This window comes from Lissotriton helveticus, chromosome 7, assembly GCF_964261635.1.
Source record: "Lissotriton helveticus chromosome 7, aLisHel1.1, whole genome shotgun sequence".
NCBI lineage: Eukaryota > Metazoa > Chordata > Amphibia > Caudata > Salamandridae > Lissotriton > Lissotriton helveticus.
In genome coordinates, this window is record NC_136068.1 from 422964798 (window position 1) to 422984145 (window position 19348).

Here is a 19348-nt window from a genome sequence, read left to right on the forward strand (position 1 = left end):
AACTCTTTGAGGTCAGAGGCACCAGCACATAACCAGATACTTAATTAAAATACAATAAGTTGCACAAAATACAGTAATGCCCTAGGGGCACTTCGAACCATATACTAAAATAGTGGTATAAGAACCACGTCACGAACAAAGGAAAGGCCTAGGGCCTGGAGAATCACTGGGGCTACGCTGTACTACCAAAGGATAGGGAGCAGGAGGCCCACGGGATGCGCGTGCAGTGTCTTTACACACACGCGAGTTACCATAGAGTTAGAATAGGAACGAAAGAATTGGAAACTAGTTCTTTTAGGTCACTTCCGGATGGACAAGGAGAAAGCTACTTGAAAGTTAGACACTAGGATAGTAAATACCCACAGGAGCACCGAAGTACTCGCGTTACCTCACCCACAGGAAGCGGGTGCATAGGTGTCAAAGTGTGTCGGGTTTCGTTGCTGAATCCTATGGAGCCTTGAAGAAAGATGCTGCAGGCGACCAGGAGGGAAGTGTCCGGTTGGATCCAAGGGCGGATCGAGAATGACGAGTACCTGAAAGCAGAGGGGACAGAGTCTGGGTCACTAGCCAGTGACCAGGAAGGAACCAGGCGATGTCGCGAAGCAATCAGGTGATGTCGTGAAGCTGGTCTCTGCAGCCACGTGGACCAGGAGGTGTCGACGATGACCAGGCGCTGGATACGGACTGTCCCGCGAAGGCTCTCGCTGTCGGCGGTGTCGGCTTCCGGATTGGAGTCAACAAGCCTTGGCAAAGGCAACCCACGCAGGAATCGAAGATGGCTTCTTGATCAGACCAGCAAGGTCTGATGGGCTTCTCCTTTTCAGGGAAGCAAGGGCCAGTCTAGAGCAACCAGACCAGCGGTGTAGATTCAAGGTTTCGTCGTCACAGAGGCCACTAGCCAACGGGCAAGTGACCGGACAGACTCGTCGAGCAGGAAAAGGGCCCCACGCAGAACTCGTGGAGTGTGGAGGGCTGATCTTCGGTGCAGTTGGTGCTCAGGCCTGGGGCTTCTCAATCCCCAATGCACAACTTCGAGGGTGCCTCTGAAGTTGCACGGAAAGCAATTCGCTGGCTTTCCAAGATGGCCGGTCCCACGTCTCTCGTCGCCTCCACGGGTCTCAGCTCTGCTGTGACTGTGGATTGGGCTCTTGGAAGTCTGGAAGTCCGGGTCTTGTCAGGCTCTGTGCTCGGGCTACGGCGGGAGCGTCAACAAAGCAAACCGTTGATCGCTTGATGGTGCCTGCTTGTGCAGGGTGGTCACTCCTTGACCACAAGGGAGATTCTTCAGTCTTCTATGTCGAGTAGAATGTCGAAGGTCCAAAGTTTCGTTTCAAGTTTCAGTCAGGATAAATCTAAAGTCTTGGGACTCTGCTCCTACCTATATGCCAAATTTAGGGGCTGGATTACCTGCTAGGTCCCTCCTATGGGTGGGACCAGGGAAGGGGGTGGTTACACTCCTTTCCCTTCGTCCAGTTTCGCGCCAGAGCTGGGGCTGGAGTGCCCTAGCACCGGTTTGAACTGGACTATTCATGGGACACCTTGTGTGCCCCAGGCAGTGTCTCATTTCATTCAGCCCTCCCTCTCCCAATACACTATGGCCTATCTGGGGTGGTGCTGGCACCTCCCAAGACAGGAAACCTATTGTCCAAGCCTCCCTCGCTGGAAGGACTCCCAGCAGCAGGAGGTCAGACTTGTGTCTGTGGCAGCAGCATCCATTTTGTGATGCTGGGGCTCTGGTTAACTTTAACCGGGATTAGTAGGAACAGCATGTCTTCTCCCTCTAGAAGGGTGTAATGTTACCCCCGTCGCCAGAACTGGCGAGGGGGTAGTATTCCAAAGCGTATGACACCTTACACGACATGTTTTGATAAAGCCAAACCAAAGTTAGGATTTAACCGCGAGGTTCATAATGCACTTAAGAGTATATGGTTCCGAAAGCTGCAGACAGGCTCAGCGCAAGCTAGAGCCTCATCTCACATAAAACCAAGCACTCTGCCTTCAGGATTGTTAAGGCCTGCCATAGGAGTGACTTAGTGTATATGTGTCTAGATACAAGGTTAGATATAGGAATACTATATCTAAGCAAGGGTTGATTACACGACCTTGCCCCAGCTGAGTGATTCAGCCAGTTGTGTCAGTTTGGATGGCCAGCCAGGGGTGGCAAAAGCTATGCTGCAGCCCCTGGTAGGCCTTGGGTGCACCTATGCCCTGGGTACCTATGGTACTCTGTACAGGGACTCACAAGAGTGACCCAAATCCCAATTGGTGATGTACCTAAAGTACATGGTGTGAAATTTAGAGAGAGAACAGCAGGCCTGTGGGTCTGATTAGCAGGCCCACAGCCACATTAAGTCGAAAACCAGTGAAGCAAAAAGCAAAAAATTGGGGTGACCATAGGAAAGCAGACCCTACTCTCCTACAAATAAATCATATGATTTAATTGCCTTAAAGAAGAGTTCTCATTGAGCAAAAGGTGGCCAAGGCTTAATGTCGAAACGCCACAGAACATCTGTTTGGGCTGTCAAAGGGGTCAACTAATAACATTACTCCTTTTGATATTTGATCAAAAGGAGCCGCTTGATGGCCCCTTAACTTGGCCTTTACCTTTGAGGCAGCGGAAGGGGACAGTAAAAATAAAAAGCCCCCCTTGCTGCCTGCACTTTGTTGCTGTGAACTAAATGCAGGAATTTCCTGTTCTGAAAGCTTTCTGCCCCCCAGCCTCAATTTTGCGGGCACTTTTGTAAAAATATGTGGCCTTTTTACAAAAGTGCCGATTTCGTGATTATTTTGCAAATCGCAAAATCCTGGAGGGTCTGACTGTAGGCACACCCCTCTTGATCTCACTCACCACACCAGACTTATCCTACGTAGCCAACATTTTAAACACACTCTGTACCAGCCAAGCACAACGAGAAGGTAAGCATCTTCTTCGGCCACTGAACACTTCAGGGTCATAATAGGAGTATGATGCATAATAAAAATGCCATAACAGTTCAGTACAAAGCCATAGGCCCTCACCTGCCCGACTGCATGTCTTGGTAGCCTGTAGAATCCATATGTTAACTTGGAGGTATCCTCATGTAGCCATATAGTACTTTATTAATAAGTGTCTCAGTCTTCTATTTGCCCATTCTCAAAGGGATTTTTAAAAAATTGTTTTTCTTTTAGAATTTTCTGCAAATAAGCACCAAATTCAAACATTGGGTGCAAACTTTTTCCAGCCGTTTCATCATAGTAGAAATTGGATAAAACCTGCTTCTCTCTTGGAGTATCGCCACTGATTGTCATAAGCATTTGAATAATTCCGCCCACGTGCGGGAATCCCAGACCACTTCTTCATAGAATATCTTCTTAAGTTTACACGTTCGCATACATTCAGGAAGACCTGTAGATACACTTAAAAAAGAACATAATATGCAGCCTGTACACCGGCTACAGTGGTGCTATTCTTCAGATTGTACTTAGGGTCGATGTTACCATATATATGTACAATTTTAGGTAAATGTTATTACAGTTTAAATCTTACACAAACCCTTTTCTGTAAAAGATGAAGGATAGCAGGACAGCATTGCCAAATGGGCTGCCATTGTGTAAGTTTTAAACAGTGTACCTTTAAAGACCCAGAGACCACTAGTATTCCATCAGGCGGCAGTTGCCTCAGTTCTTATTTCCAGCACCTGGTGACAGGATCCTGGAGCACTGAGCTTGTCCATTTAGGCTCTTCTCTTCAAAATTCACCAGTGGAATACCTTTGTTTAAATTACTAATAGTCTGGTAACTTGTTCATTCTCCCCCTCTAAGTGAACTGAGATTGCTGCAGAGGACTAGAACTTATAGAATTAATGTATGGGTATTGAGTATAGAGATCACCTCCGGCTGCTACAATATACTCTCCCGCCCCTAAATACCAGAGGATGTTTGCACCTGTTTTCATAGCTTATATTCATGGTTATTGAAGTGACCAGTTGCTCATAGATTCATGTTACCATATGGTGCCTAATGGAGTCACATATTAGTTAATTGAAGTTGAAACTATTTAAAGAATTTATAGGTTTTAACTGGAACAAAAAAAACACCTTCTGACTGTTCTGTGTCATCTGCCATATCAGTAACAGATCCTGCATGCATTAGCAAAATCACGACATTACACATTCCATGTAGGAGCAGTGAAATCCATCAACATCGACAAAGCATGTTTACACCCAGTTGGACTCAAAGTTATTACGTATAAGTAAACATTTCCACTTCACCCTTTTTATGTATTCATGAAGTTCTGCATTGAGTAGATTAATAACAACACTTGCCTTCTTGTTTACAGGGGAGATTGCAGAAAGTCTTTCTGAAAAGTTAATTGGTGTGCTGTTTGAAGTATGGCTCCTGGCTTGCACCCGCTGTTTTCCCACACCTCCTTATTGGAAAACTGCCAAAGAGATGGTTGCTAACTGGAGACATCATCCAGCAGTCATTGAGCAGTGGAGCAAAGCAATCTGTGCTCTTACATCAAGGTGGGTGAAATCAAAAGGAGCATAAAATATGCATGTGACATTTTGCCATCTTCATGAGTCCTCCTCTTTTGATAAGGTCCTATTTTCTATATAGCAATGTGAGTTGGTAAGTTGTAGGTAAAATAACACTTGCCTCAATAGAGATCAATGGTTTGACCCAAATCTAAAGGATAAATAGACCTCTGTATGTATTGTACTCTCAAGTCTCCCATTCCTACCCTGTAGGTGGACTCTGCTATTCAGAGATGGGACTGGTAACTGTTTTACAAAATTGTTAATACCAAACTTTTGAAAGTCTACTGCGCATGGATGGGTGCATTCTATGTTGCAAACGCCTCTTTGCCTTCATAGATGGACACCTTCATCAGTTAACGTTTTACGCTTGTTCAGTGAGGAAAGAACCTGCTTTTTGCCTCCGTTCCCACAGCAAATTTGGTTGGGGTCAACTTTTCTAGACTACCAGGGGTGCACAGTAGCAGAACTCAGCCCAAACCTTGGCATAGTTTGTGTTGACTGTCAAGTGGTTTACTTTAGTATTTCCATCACAGTGCACAACATCATTCGAATCATTGATGGAATTCTGCTTGGGAGTTGGAGAAGCTGCTTTTTGGTCAAGGGATTCATCAGATAATGAAGTGGGGAGCTGCCTCCTTATTTTTTCGAAATCCAGGGTACCACCACTGCAAACCATCACAGAAGCAGACTTATGTACGAAAAAGCACAAATGTTGTAAGAAAAAAGATGTTTATCATGGTGAAAGGAAACCAAGACAACAGGCCCTTATTACATATCAGGGTGCATGTTAAATAAATGAAAAAGAGTTTGATAATGGCGTCTTTAGCACAGTGCTCTGAGAGGGGAGATTGAATTGTTTATGTGGGTATACAAGACTCATGCGTTTTATTCATTAGTGGTTTCATGTAGTGCTCAGATACTCGAGTATGAGTGCTTTGCATCATAACACTAACAATGATAATAGCTACCCCATTAGCTCTTCTTTTTTTGGATTTGGGGTGCCATTCTTCTAAGGATGTGGCACACTTTAGGCCAGTAGCCTATTAGAGGAGACTCTGGGTGACTCCTGAGCTAGCACAATATGCCCTGGCTCTCTTAGAAGTCAGGGATTTAGACATAAACAGGACAATTGTATGGTTTAGACATGTCAAAAATACTCTGTGAGATAGGGATGAGACGGTTGTGGATCGCCCCGGCTGGAAGTACATTTCCAAGTAAAACAGAGTTTAAGGCAGCCTATTGGAACATGATTAAAATAAGACGGCTCGCAGCTTCCACTACCCCTACTTCGTCTAAAGTTTTTTCGACATTAAACATGAACCTAAATATGAGATGTATTGGGATCTGATTACCTCACCACGTGACAGGAAATTATTTCATCAGTTTAGGGTGGTAACATTGCCTATTAATGCTTTCACCGCAAAGTGGTGCAACTCAAGTTCAAATTCTAGTAATTGTCCTTTTTGCTTGGACAGGATTGAAACATTGGGACACATGTTTATCTGCCCAGCATATAGCAAACCCAGGCGCTGCTGGTTGAAGCCCATATGTTCTAGTGTGGGCACCAGGTCTAGCAGTGAGGCCTTCAGAATTCTTAAAACAGTGGAGGGCCCCACCGTGATTGCTACAGCAAAGTTCCTGGGGTGGGCATGGGTGATCCGCTGGACTGAAAGGAGGAATAGGTAAATGTCTGTTTTATGTGATATCCTTGTATCCCTAAAATATCACTGTGCACTTTAGTATAGTCTTGATGGTCCTTTTTTAGATGAATGCAGAATGTTAGACCAGGCCCTCTATTATGGGTGTATTTTAAAGTCCTCTTAACCTATTTATTGTTTTAAGAATTATTATTTTTAACTATGTAATTATTAACTCTTTTTTGTAGGAATATGATGTATTGTTCATTTGCCCTCTAGCTATAATATGTCTCCACTTTTGTGATTTTTTTTTTATAAATCGAAATAACGTTTATGAATGGTAATATCTATTTACATCGAAATAATGAGAGGCTATTAAAAATAAGAGAACACCAAGATGAGCAAAGTAGGATATGGCGATTGGGTGAGCAGAGAAGATTGAACATGAAAATGCCTAAAACAGAGTGAGGAAAGTTTAATACGACTACATAATTGGAGGGAAGAACAGGGTGAGGGGAGAGTATATCTAGGAACCAGGGAATGAGAGCACAAGGAGTGAAGATGATAATAGATAGGTGATGACACAGTTAGGGTTTCTGGGTTAGATGCAGTCTGAAAAGATTTTTCTTTAGATGTTGATAGATTGATAAGAAGGTGGGCTTAGTTCTGGGATCAGCAGAGTGAGAGTTCCAGCCTTCACCATTGCCCCTTAACCCTAAAATTACCCTTACCTCTGCCCACTCTAAACCCTAAAATTACCCGTACCTCCCTTTACCCCTACCCACTCCATAATCCTAAATTTAGCCCTACCCTATTTGTGTATATGTATGTGTGTGCGGAGGGTGCTCCCCATGCTCTGCACCTTGTGGACCAAGAGCAGAGACAGACAAAAAAAAAGAGCAACATCACAAGAGGAGGCTCGAGACGAACACCACAAAGTAATTAGGGCTGTGGCGTAAATCAGCAATGCTGGTGCAAGCCCCCAATCTACTCACAGTGGCCATGGAGACCGGAATTCAGATGGATATCAGGGGGTTAGCTCTGCGGAGGCCGCTGACCTACCCAAGATTACCCCCAAATCTGCTAATGAGATGATTTGAAAGTGGGTTACTAGTACCATTGATCAGCTGGCATGATAGGCTGTATACCGCTTTCTGTCTGATCTCATATTCATGGGTGGAGAGCCTGACACTACTATCACAGGAATATAGATGGTGGGACTGGTCTGGGATACTCTGCATGGTTACTGGTCACTCTATCTCCCTCCCTGTTGCAGTTTTGCGGCTAGTTCTGAGAGTAGATGCCCATTGGTATCGTGTTTGGATGGGATTTGGACTTTTACCTGTCCTGGGGAGAGGGAGTTGGGGCTTTCATCGTTTGTTGGGTTCTGGGCATTCCTGGCGAGCTGAATGCAATCTAGCTGTATTTCTTGAAACATGTGGGGATAAGCCAATCAGTATCCCAGGAAGAAGGGAACAGTTGATACCTATGGTCACATGGCACCCACCCTAGAATTTAAATGCCTCACGTGGAATGTTAGAGGGAAGAATTTCATGACTACATGTCATAAAGTATATGCTTACCTTGCTAGGAGGGGGTTCAAATCGCCTCATTACAGGAAACACAGCCAAAGAGGGGGCCACACTACAGCGTAGGTGGAGAAGTCGGGCTTATTATACAGACTGTTCAGCCTTTGCCAAAGTCGTTTTGGTGGGGATCAAATCTAAGGTTCATTTTCAGTGTATTGGCCATCTCGTGGACCCCGAGGGAGGATATGTAGTGGTAACTGGCTACAGAATCCCCCTCCCTCAGCGCCTTGAGACCCTCACTGGTGAGTAGTCCGCTTACAATTCCCTGATTGATTGATTGATTGAACTGGTAAATTGGACGGCCGCAATATAATTGGGAGCCTTTATGACCCAAATGTAGACCAAATTTCATTCCTAGCAACACTGTCCAGAGTATTGGCATCACTAGACCAAATTTCATTCTTAGCAACGCTGTCCAGAGTATTGGCGCCATAAATAGTGGGGTCGGTAATACTGGGAGGTGATTACAACTGTGTAGCAGATATAGTCTTAGATCGCTCTCACCCACCCTTGAGGGAGACCCCCCATGGTCAAAGGTAGCTGAGGCACTGAGAGACTGGCCGCTTCAGTGGGGTCTCATTGACTAAAGGAGAACGTTACACCCTGAGGACAGAGACTATTCATGTTCACACTTACATGACCTACACACCTGGTTGGATGCTATCCTTTGTACGGCTGATGTACATGATCAACTGGGGAATACTTTGCTAGAACAATCTCTGATCATAACCCCCTTCTATTGGGATTCTGTTAGACACATACTAAGCCTTGTAGCCCTACCTGTCGACTAAAACCAGAATCATCGCTCTTCGACTTCTCCCTGTCGATCGGCTGATGCGACGAGGGATGCAAGCGGTGCCCCTCCCGCGGCCCGCGCACTGAGCCCAAGGAGTTGACTTGGGGCTTCCCTCCCTTTCCGGGACCCGGTGCGACTCCCGCCCATCTTTGTACATTCTACGAAGAGATGCGTGCCATTTTTAGGTGGCCCGAACCCGCTGAGGCGCCTACGGGCCCCGCAGACTAGGTTGGGGGGCCTAGGCCTTCTCCGCTGTCTGCACCGGCCCCGGCGCCGCAGGCCCCCCTTCGATCCAGACCTGGATCCGGAACAGCACAGGTTGACCTCAATACACCTCCGCCGCTTCCTCTGGCACCGCAACAGAATCTGTTTGTGTCCCCTGCCGGCGTCAACCCCGGTCTCCATCCCGAAATGGACCCGGAGCCTGACTGACGTTGTCCGACGCCTAATCCGGCACCGAGTGGGGTTTTTGTGCCCCTTTTAACTCCTGGAGTACCTTTTCGGACAGATTGGCAACCTGAGGATGCGGAGAAGGACTGGGTGGGGTCAGGTGACCCTTGAACCGATCAGATGGGATCTGAGCAGGACTGGAGAGAGGAACCGGGGGATGCCAGTGGTCTTGACACATCTCCTGACCATGGCATGTTGTCTCCTCCTACCATGGCTACGGAGGAGGGAGCGTCGTACGCAGTGGTGTTGCAAGGGTGTCCGAGGCCCTCGACCTCGAGCTTCCTACGGTGGCGGTCAGGAATAACCTCCTGACAGAAGTGCTTCAGCAGGTTGCGAGCTCTTCGGAGCCCCTGCTGCCGTTCAATGAGGCCCTTACCCGACGTCCTTTTGGGCAGGTGGTCCAGGCCCAACACACGGGGTGCCCGTGGATAGGATCATTGCACGAGGCCACCGACTGGCTCCGTGCGACCCCATTTTCCTCTCCCTACACCCCACCCCGGAGAGCTTGGTGGTCCAAGCCTCCACTTCCAAGATGCCTTCCTTACCGCTCCACCGGAAAGGGAATCCAAGAAACTGGACCATCTTAGGAAGAAAATGCTGTCTATTGGGCCGTTATTCCCACTCTGTGGGGGATACGGTTGCGCTGGTGCTGCTTCAGTGTCCGGAGGAGGCCCGGCCAGTGCTCTCCCAGGCTGTCGCCGCCGGGAGGGATGTTGCTAACTTTACCGTCCATTGTGGGCTGGATACCACCAACACTCTAGGCAAGACAATTACCACATCTGTAGCCCTTCGTCACTACGCCTGGATGAGATCGACTGGCTTTTCGGAGGATGTCCAGAACATCTTGCTGGACATGCCTTTTGATGTCCGTCGCCTTTTTGGCGACAAAGCAGACAACGCTTTAGAGCGTTCAAGGACTCTTGGCCTATGGCCCAGTCCTTGGACCTCTCCAGGCGCCCTGCGCAGTCTGCTTTTCGCATCATTCGTGGCTACGGAAGGGGTGCCCCGCTACATCCCACTCAGAGCCACAGGCCGCAGCAATTACCCAACCTTTGAGCGGCCGGGGACATGGGAACAACTGGCGTGGTTCTGGGGGCCAGCGGGCCGGCCAGTCCACCAACCGCCTTCTGCAGCAGCCTCCAAACCTTCCTAGTCCGACATTTCAGTCCCATCAAACAGTAGTTGGCGGCAGGATCTGCCATCACCTCCCCCACTGGCGCGCGATCACGTCGGAAAGGTGGGTTTTGCAGATATTTCAAAGGGGCCACTCCCTCCCCTTCGAGGCTACCCCTCCAGCCATGCTGCCACGATACCACCGCATGTTCGAGGATTATCTGGCCCTTCTCCAGCAGGAAGTTGCGGCTCTCTTGGCCAAGGGAGCTATCGAGCGCATTCCTGTCCCAGAAGTAGGTTGTGGTTGTTATTCCCACTACTTTCTGGTCCCCAAGAAGGACAAGGGCCTGCGTCCTATCTTGGATCTCAGGGACATCAACCGCTTTCTCCGGAAGGAGAAGTTCAAGATGTTGACACTTGCTCAGGTCTTGTCTGCCCTCGACCGAGAAGACTGGATGGTGGCTTTGGACTTGCAGGGCGCTTATTTTCACATCCCCGTCCTGCGGGCCCACCGGAGTTACCTGCGGTTCAACGTAGGCCACGAGCATTTTCAATTTACTGTGCTCCCCTTTGACCTTACCAGCACCCCTTGGGTGTTCACGAAAGTGATGGCGGTGGTCGCAGCTCATCTGCGCAGATCAGGGGTTCCAGTCTTTCCCTATCTCGACGACTAGCTGTTGAAGGCAGGCTCGCCCCAGGCAGTCTTCTCCTACCGCCAGACTACGGCTGACCTCCTGCATTTGCTGTGGCTCTCCATCAATGTGGATCCATTAGGATGGGGTGACTTGACTGCCTCCCACCAAGTTCTGTTACCCAGAATCCCTTGCAAACCTAAAGAATTGTCCAAAAAGCCACATTTTCCCCACATTTTTGTGATGGAAAGTTCTGAAATCCGCGTGGATCCACACATTTCTAGCCACCCCGCGTTCCCCAAAGTCTTACGAGAAAAACTATACCTCACTTGTGTGGGTCGGCCTAGTGCCCGCGACAGGAAATGGCAACGTGGTCGCACCTCAATTTTGCAGCGAAAAATGACCCTTTTTTTGCAAAGTGCCTAGCTTTAGTTTTTGAACCCTAGCTCTGCCGCCACCTAGGGAAACCTAGTAAAGCTATACATTTTTTAAAACTAGACACTCAGGGTAATCTAGGATAGGGTGATTTGACTGCCTCACTCTAGGTTCTGTTACCCAGATCTCTTGCAAACCTAAACAATTGTAAAAAAAAAAACATTTCCCCCCCATTTCTTTGTTGGAAAGTTATGGAATCTGCGTGGATCCACAACTTTCTACCCATCCCGAGTACCCCAAAGTCTTACAAGAAAAATGGTATCTCACTTGTGTGGGTCGGCCTAGTGCCTGCGACAGGGAACGGCGCAAAACGCAACGTGGTCACACCTCAATTTCTCAGTGAAAAATGACCCTTTTTTGGCAAAGTACCTAGCTGTAGTTTTTGTACCCTAGCTCTGCCGGCACTTGAGGAAACCTAGCAAACCTATAAATTTTTGAAAACTAGACACCCAAGGGAATCCGGGATGGGGTAACTTGACTGCCTCCCACCAGGTTCTGTTACCCAGAATCCCTTGCAAACCTAAATAATTGTCAAAAATAACAAATTCTCCCCACATTTCTGTGGTGTAAAGTTCTGGAATCTGCGTGGATCCAGAAATTTCCACCCACCATGTTTTCCACAAAGTCTTCTGAGAAAAATGTTACCTCACTTGTGTGGGTCTGCCTAGTGCCTGCGACAGGAAACTGCGCAAAACGCAACGTGGTCACACCTCAATTTCGCAGTTAAAAATGACCCTTTTTTTGCAAAATGCCTAGCTGTAGTTTTTGAACCCTACTTCTGCCTGCACCTAGGGAATCTTACCAAACCCACACATTTCTGGAAAGTAGACACCCGGGGGCTTCCAAGGAGATGTGGCTTGCATGGATTAAGGTGTGGGCTTGGTAGGTTTCCCTAGATGGCCGTCGGGCACGGGGCCAACAACCCAGGTGACCCCCCCCTTGCAAAACCAGGTGGTTTTGAGATAGGGAATTTTGATGTCGCCTCACTGTGTTTTGGGCCCTTGCCTGTCGCGGGTACTTAGGCCTCCCACACAAGTGAGGCACCATTTTTATCGGGAGACCTGGGGGAAAGCTGGGTGGTAAGAAATTTGTGTGAGCTCGGTGATACTACACGTTCCCACAAAAACTGTGTGAAAAAACGGATTATTTCAGCTAAAATTGAGGTTTGCAAGGGATTCTGGGTAAGGACACGTTGGGGGATCCACGCAAGCCATACCTCCTTGGAAGCACCCGGGTGTCTAGTTTTCAGAAGTGTGTGGGTTTGGTAGGTTTCCCTAGATGGCGACCGAGCACGGGACCAAAAACCCAGGTGACCTCTCTTGCAAAACCAAATCGTTTTGACATAATTATGTGTTTATTTCTGCAGCGTGAGATTTTTGACACAATATTGCAAGGAAAATGTGACACATTTTTAAGTTTGCAGGACATTGTGGATAAAATAACTTGTTGGAATTCACAAGAGAGACATCACCATGTACTCCCATGGGTTAACAATAATATCTGCAGTTGGTAGGTTATTCTTGGATGGAATGTACACCTTAACAGAGAGACTCATAAGACAAAGATTCCAACACAGCCATCTATTCCTCAAACACACACACATACTGGTTGGATTTGGCACGAGGGCCAGTGATGGTTCAGTACATAACATTTTATTAACAAGAGATTTCACAAAAATGAAATGCACTGTCAATAATTAAATGCACAAAAAAAACGAACCAGTGACTCGCAGCTCATGAGCTGTAAAGCCACGACAAGGCACCAACCGTTTTACATGCCATGCACGCACCTTTAATACCTGATACACACAAGACCATTCACACCACCAGGGACAAAACCAACACATTTCAACATTCACAAAAAGGGACAAGGTACACCCTGCTTCAGAAAGACAAAAAAGACAAATATTACTGCACAGCCATCTAATCCTCAAGCACATACACATACTGGTTGAATTTGGTACGAGGGTGAGTGATGATTCAGTATATACAATTGTATTAGCAAGTGATTTCACAAAAATGAAATGCTCTGTTAATAGTTGAAAGGACGAGAAACTGAACCATTGACTCACAGCTCGTGAGCTGTAAAGCCACGACAAGGCACCAACCTCTTTACAGCCCATTCATACACCTTTCATTCATATGACACATACAAAACATTCACACCGCCAGCCGTGGGCTCATCACATTACAACACTCACACCAGCAGACAGCGCCATTCAAGGGTCCATCACTTTCTTACACCCACATTCCTGACACAGCAACTACACAAACTGATGGATTGCGTGGAGTGGCGCTCGGCTAGCATTGTGTGTAGTGACCAGCAGCAAGTCACTACTCACACACCGCCAGCCAAGCGCCAGTCCACGCACACCGCCAGCCAAGCGCCAGTCTACGCACACCGCCAGCCAAGTGCCAATCCACGCACACCGCCAGCCAAGCGCCAGTCCACGCACACCACCAGCCAAGCGCCAATCCACACACACCGCCAGCCAAGCGCCAATCCACGCACACCGCCAGCCAAGCGCCAGTCAACGCACACCGCCAGCCAAGCGCCAATCCACGCACACCGCCAGCCAAGCGCCAATCCACGCACACCGCCAGCCAAGCGCCAGTCCACGCACACTGCCAGCCAAGCGCCAGTCAACGCACAACGCCAGCCAAGCGCCAGTCCACGCACACGCCATCCTGTAGTGTAGTTCCTATATTCACAATAGGCTCTGCGATTTGAAATAGTATATCCTATAGATATGACGTAGTACTGAGGTCGACTAGGTCTCTATCGAATATACTAAACTTAATAGTGAGTGCTAGCAAGCTCAGAGGTCACTAGAAACTTTCTTGAATTCACAAGAAGGGATTTGTTTCTGACAACCGCATAAACATGTCAACTTTGTTTCCCAAAAATAAGAAATATATCTCGAGTCGCGGAATCAATAGATAAGTATTTCATTCAGTCAATAGTGCATGCTTTGTTTCTACAGAGTTGTAGAGAAATAGAGAGACAGGCGTTTTCAATAAAAAGGTTTATTGAACCGTCTTCTTTCTCATACAAGAGAAGTGAACTGCTACAATCGTAATGCAGGCTGCAAAGTATAATGTGTACAGCAAGAACAATATTATAAAATAATTCTGAAAGCGCATTGTATGGTCTCTAAGCCATATAAAAATACATACATAGACTAAAAATACTCAACTGGTGCTTCTAAAATACGCCTACCCCAATGTACCTAACCTAAGTCTAGTACGAGGGAATAAGTAAGTATTGTGTAGCATAAGTTTTAGTTTTCTATGCCAAGAATCTATCCAAGATTTCTCTAGGTTCTAATGAGTTCCGTACCTTGGGTTTAGAATGAAGGAGGTCTGGTATCTCTGTCTCGGGACTCGATTTCCCAACACCCCGCAAGGGGAGCTTGGATATACTGGAGCTGGATTCTCGGCAGGAGAAAGGCAGCCACTGATCAGTGCGTCAGCTGGAGGGTCGGCTTCCTTCGGCACTTGCTGTAATGAGTTGCGTCGGGCAAGTAGATAGTCGAACTGCTCCACACCACCGTGTGTTTGCTAGGGCAAGTTAAGGTATATTTATACCATGAAGGTGTTTAGTTTGACGTAAAGTCGGGCAAAATAACGTCACAATGAACCCCAGGGGAATAGTTGTTCATTGTAAAGTATGCTGAGTTCTTGGAAAAATCAATATTCAAGTAAGGGGAAGTCCCTGACTGCTTATGCCAATTTTCCAAGAAATCGTTGTGACGTTTGGTACGGGTAGCCATGCCTGTATTTGGACTGCATTGGCTATGTCTAAATAAGGGCTTGATTTCTGTGCCTATATTAGGGCAATGTGATTTGTACCTATATAAGGGCATGAATCTGGAAAATTCAATCGGAGCCTAAAACACCACACAACAATCCAAGCACCAGTCCACGCACACCGCCAGCCAAGCGCCAGTCTTGGCACACCACCAGCCAAGCACCAGTCCACGCACACCGCCAGCCAAGCGCCAGCCTACATACACCGCCATCACATTTAAGGATTTTTTATATTAAAAAAACACAAACAAATTGCAAATAGATACAAATCTACTAACACAAAATCTGAAACTAAATACATTAAACTAATGCCATCCTTGAAACAGAATACACATTTTAAACAATACAGACCAGGCAGTTAACTTTACCACTCATGGATACTCCCAAAAATGATTTTGCGTGTGGTACGCTCTATAACAAGCAGGAACACACAGCCCAGGGTTAGAAGGACACCCGGGGCAGAAAAGACGAGTCTCCTTCTCTTCGCCAACAGACTCTACATCTCCTAGTGGGAAAATCTTTTGAAGATGTGGGAGGAATGTAATCAGGAAAGTGGTGATCTTTCAATCGAAGCCACATCCTCCACCACTCCAAATCTAGGAACCCTAACCTGTTCCACAAGGCTAGCAATCAGAGTACTGAAACTGAAGAAATGTCAACTTTGACACAGGAGAACACTCCTTGAACACAATAAAAGCATTGAAAGTTGCTAAGTTGAAAAAATGGATGGCCAACTTCTTATACTGATGGCAGTTTGTGAACGAGGGAAGACACGCAGATTTTGAGTTGCCAGTTTCACGAGGTAAATGGATAGTGTTTTTAAGTGGGTTGACAACATCACAGGGAGGTCGGGTGAGGGAATTTTTTCGTTATATTTTCAGTGCAATCACCTTTTTAGTCACATAGGTTTTCAAGAGGGGAGGGAGTAACCACATTTAATGGCAGACTGGGTTAAAATCGCAGCTAACTTCATTATGTAGAAATGAAATGTCAATTGCGTTGATACAACTGTTGATGCAGTTCTTTTTAATTTATTCACAGTACCCCTGAAGAAGAACCATTGCTCGAAATGCATTGGGTTTATTTACTGTACTGGCTTAAGGACGGTTGAAAGCACATGTCAATGTTTAACCCCTTCGATGCTCATGATGGAACGGTTCCGTCATGAGCATCGGTTGAGTTGTGCTCATGACGGAACCGTTCCGTCATGAGCCGGTAGGCTCATTAGAACCTTCAGCACAGCGCAGGAATCTGCGCCGCGCTGAAGGGGTTAAGCTTTCGGCAGCATCTGGCATTTGAAAATGCGGAATAAAATATTCCACTTCAACCTGACTGTCTCCGAAGTGATTTTCAAAAAAGAATGGAGTATTTGGAGTATCGGCCTCAAAAAGTTTTATTGGATTAAAATGGATTACTTGAGTCTACTTGATGAAATTTCGCTTATTGTCAGAGGAAAGTTTCCTCATTACCGCAGTGCAGCAGCGAGGGATACAAAAGTTACCCCTTTGTTCTATCTTTCAACTTCTTATACCAAACATAAGCCTTCCGAATAGCAGTGTAAGGTTCCAACCTCTGATCTACTCTGTCAACACTACCCATGTGCTTATTGTAGTCTACAATGCACACAGGTTTGTGCACTTCAGCAACCTGACCCCAAACAGGCACAGGTGAAGTACTCTCATCATGAATGGTAGTTAGCAGGTACACATCCCTCCTGTCCACAAATGTCACAGCTAGTAGTTCATCACTACGCCAGGAACTGCACAGACCCCTTGACGTTTTTTGCAAACAAGCTCTTTCGGATAACCTTTGCAGTTAGAGTGGATTGTGCCACATGCAAAAGTGTCCAATTTAAACAAACCCTTAAATAATTGCACCGCAGTGTAGAAGTTAGCAAGATCCCACACAATTTTCTCTTAAACTCCAAAAGTGGATGGACAACCTGGGTTGTCAATAGTGGAATCTCTACCAGTGTACACACGAAAATTAAAAACATATCCTGTCCTACTCTCAGACAACATATACAGCTTAATTCCATAGCGTGCCCTCTTGCTAGGGATGTACTGCCTAAAAACCAAACGACCCTTGAACAAAACCAAAGACTCATCAATAGATATTTCTTTCCCTGGAGTATAGATCTCTGAAAATAGATCTACAAAGTGATCAAGAACAGGCCGAATCTTAAAAAGACAGTCACAGTCAGGGTGAATACGTGGCAATGCCAAAGAATTATCAACAAAAAGCAGCATGCGTAGCAAAAGTAAATACCGATCACGAGTCATAACTGCAGGAAATATGGCTGTTGCCATCAAGGGGCTGGTAGACCAACATGAAGCCAGGTTCGGCTTCCTTAGCAAACCCATCAAAGTCACACCCAAAAACTTCTTAATCTCGTCTAGATTTGTGGGAGTCCACCGGGTAGCTCTAGAGTGGGCCTAAGTTTGTCACTGTTGTCCCTCAAAAACTGTTCAGCATACAAATTAGTCTGCTCAACAATTTCACCCAAAAATACATCATCCATAAATAACTGAAAATACTGTATAGGCAAAACATTTTTACAATCCACTCTACACCCTGCATCACCGCTAAAGGCAGGCAACACCGACTGCACCATGCTTGGATCAACCCAGAGTCCAGCACTTCCAGTAGGAAGCCTAGCAGCATCAGGCTACAATCCAGATGCCTCTTGCACCATCGGCACAGCAGTATCCTCCTCTAAAACAGGCACTTCATCTGCACTGAGAGAACCTTCATCATCCGATGATTCCATGTGGAGAGAAAACTCACTGCCAGAATCTTCCTCTCCCTCCTCTCCCTCAGACGCATTTTCAGTCTCATAATCCGACTCAGAGGAAGATTCAAGAAGCACACCAACCACCTGCTGAGCAGTCATTCTACGGCTAGCCATAATGATTACTAATAAAGGTAACTTGTCAAACAAGTCAACAACAACAAACACTTTGTAAAATAAGTAATAAACAAAATTCATCTTTATCAAAAATTCCTATACACTCCAAAACTATACCACTCACTTGCCAGAAGCAGCTAAACTCACCACCAGGTACTCCACACAGTATGGGTCAACAATATCCCACTAAAAAAGAAAGAGAAAAGAAAATTACACATAAGACAACGCAAAACACATCACAAAGATTTTCATGCTCAAAACACTAACTAAATATGCTGCCACTATGACACCCCCTACAAAACAATTCATTCCTACATTACAATATTACTCATTTGGAGTAAATACAACAAAAATGTTTTTCTTACCAAAAAACTGCAAGTACGCAAAACTGCAGAACAACCACTGTCGAAACCGCAAACAGGAATCAAAAACTTTACACTAGATTAAAAAGGAGGAAAAAACATTACAATCACATATGCAAATAATGCACCAGTCCACCTGCCAAGCTAAGGGGTAGGTGGGCCTAAGAGTATAAATTAAATATTCACCCCCATAAAAGGGGAGCAACCCTTGCCGTTGAGGCCACCCCCCAAAACAAAATTTTTAAAAACTGGTGTCTAGTGGCTTCTACCCCCCTTGGGGGCAGATGGGCCTAAAAATATACTGCTACTCTGCCACCAAAAGAGGGCAGAAATGGCCACAATCATCTTCCCATAAAGGGGAGCAACACCTGTCCAAGGGGCAGCTCCCCAACATTAAAAAAAAAACCTGGTGGCCTACTATCCCTACAAAAAAAAAGAAAATCAGCCGAACTGCCCCTCAGGGTGATACCAAAGGGGATGATGGACGGAGCGCTTGAGCAAATCTAACACTCACCCCCGTCAACTGATCTGGGTTTAATCCATCATCATTCTTTAGCTCACTCCACCAACCCAGTTCAGACATGGCCATATGCAAATCCGTCTGACCCTGTGCGCTTTGATTGCCCTAAGTTGGCAGGGTATGTCCAGACTTGGGTCCCTTGCTCACTTTGCCAATGGACTCAAGCTAGCCTGGCTGATGACTGCTGATTAGCCAGAAACCAGTCCCAGGATGGTTGTTTCCGGGCCAGGGAAGACGTGGCTTGGCAGGACTGTTCCCATGAGGCACAGGGTCATACTAATTTGCATATGGCCATGTCTGAACTGGGGTGGTGGAGTGAGCTAAAGCATGATGATGGATATAAAATTAATTCTCCCCCCCCCCGCCCCCCAGAGGCAGAGAAAGCCAAAATGTATGTCCCCAAAAAGGGAGTGACCCTTGCCCAAGGGGCCACTCCTCACTACATTTATTCTATTGGCCCAATGGGCCCAATACATTTTTTTAAATTTAAATCTGCTCCTCCAAGGGGGGCAAACAAAGCAAAAGTGTAGGCCCCCAAAGGGGAGCGACCTTTGCTAAGGGGCCGCTCCCCCAACCA

General features: G+C 46.4%; 1 protein-coding gene across 3 annotated transcripts in view; it reads left to right on the forward strand.

Annotated features, from left to right (window-relative positions):
- RALGAPB (Ral GTPase activating protein non-catalytic subunit beta) overlaps nucleotides 1–19348 on the forward strand; it is a 2268266-nt gene that overhangs the window by 281134 nt on the left and 1967784 nt on the right. For all 3 annotated transcript variants that reach the window (XM_078652319.1, XM_078652321.1, XM_078652322.1), the window contains one exon: nucleotides 4319–4505. In XM_078652319.1, the coding sequence (XP_078508445.1) occupies nucleotides 4319–4505 (187 nt within the window). The remainder of the gene's footprint in view (nucleotides 1–4318; nucleotides 4506–19348) is intronic.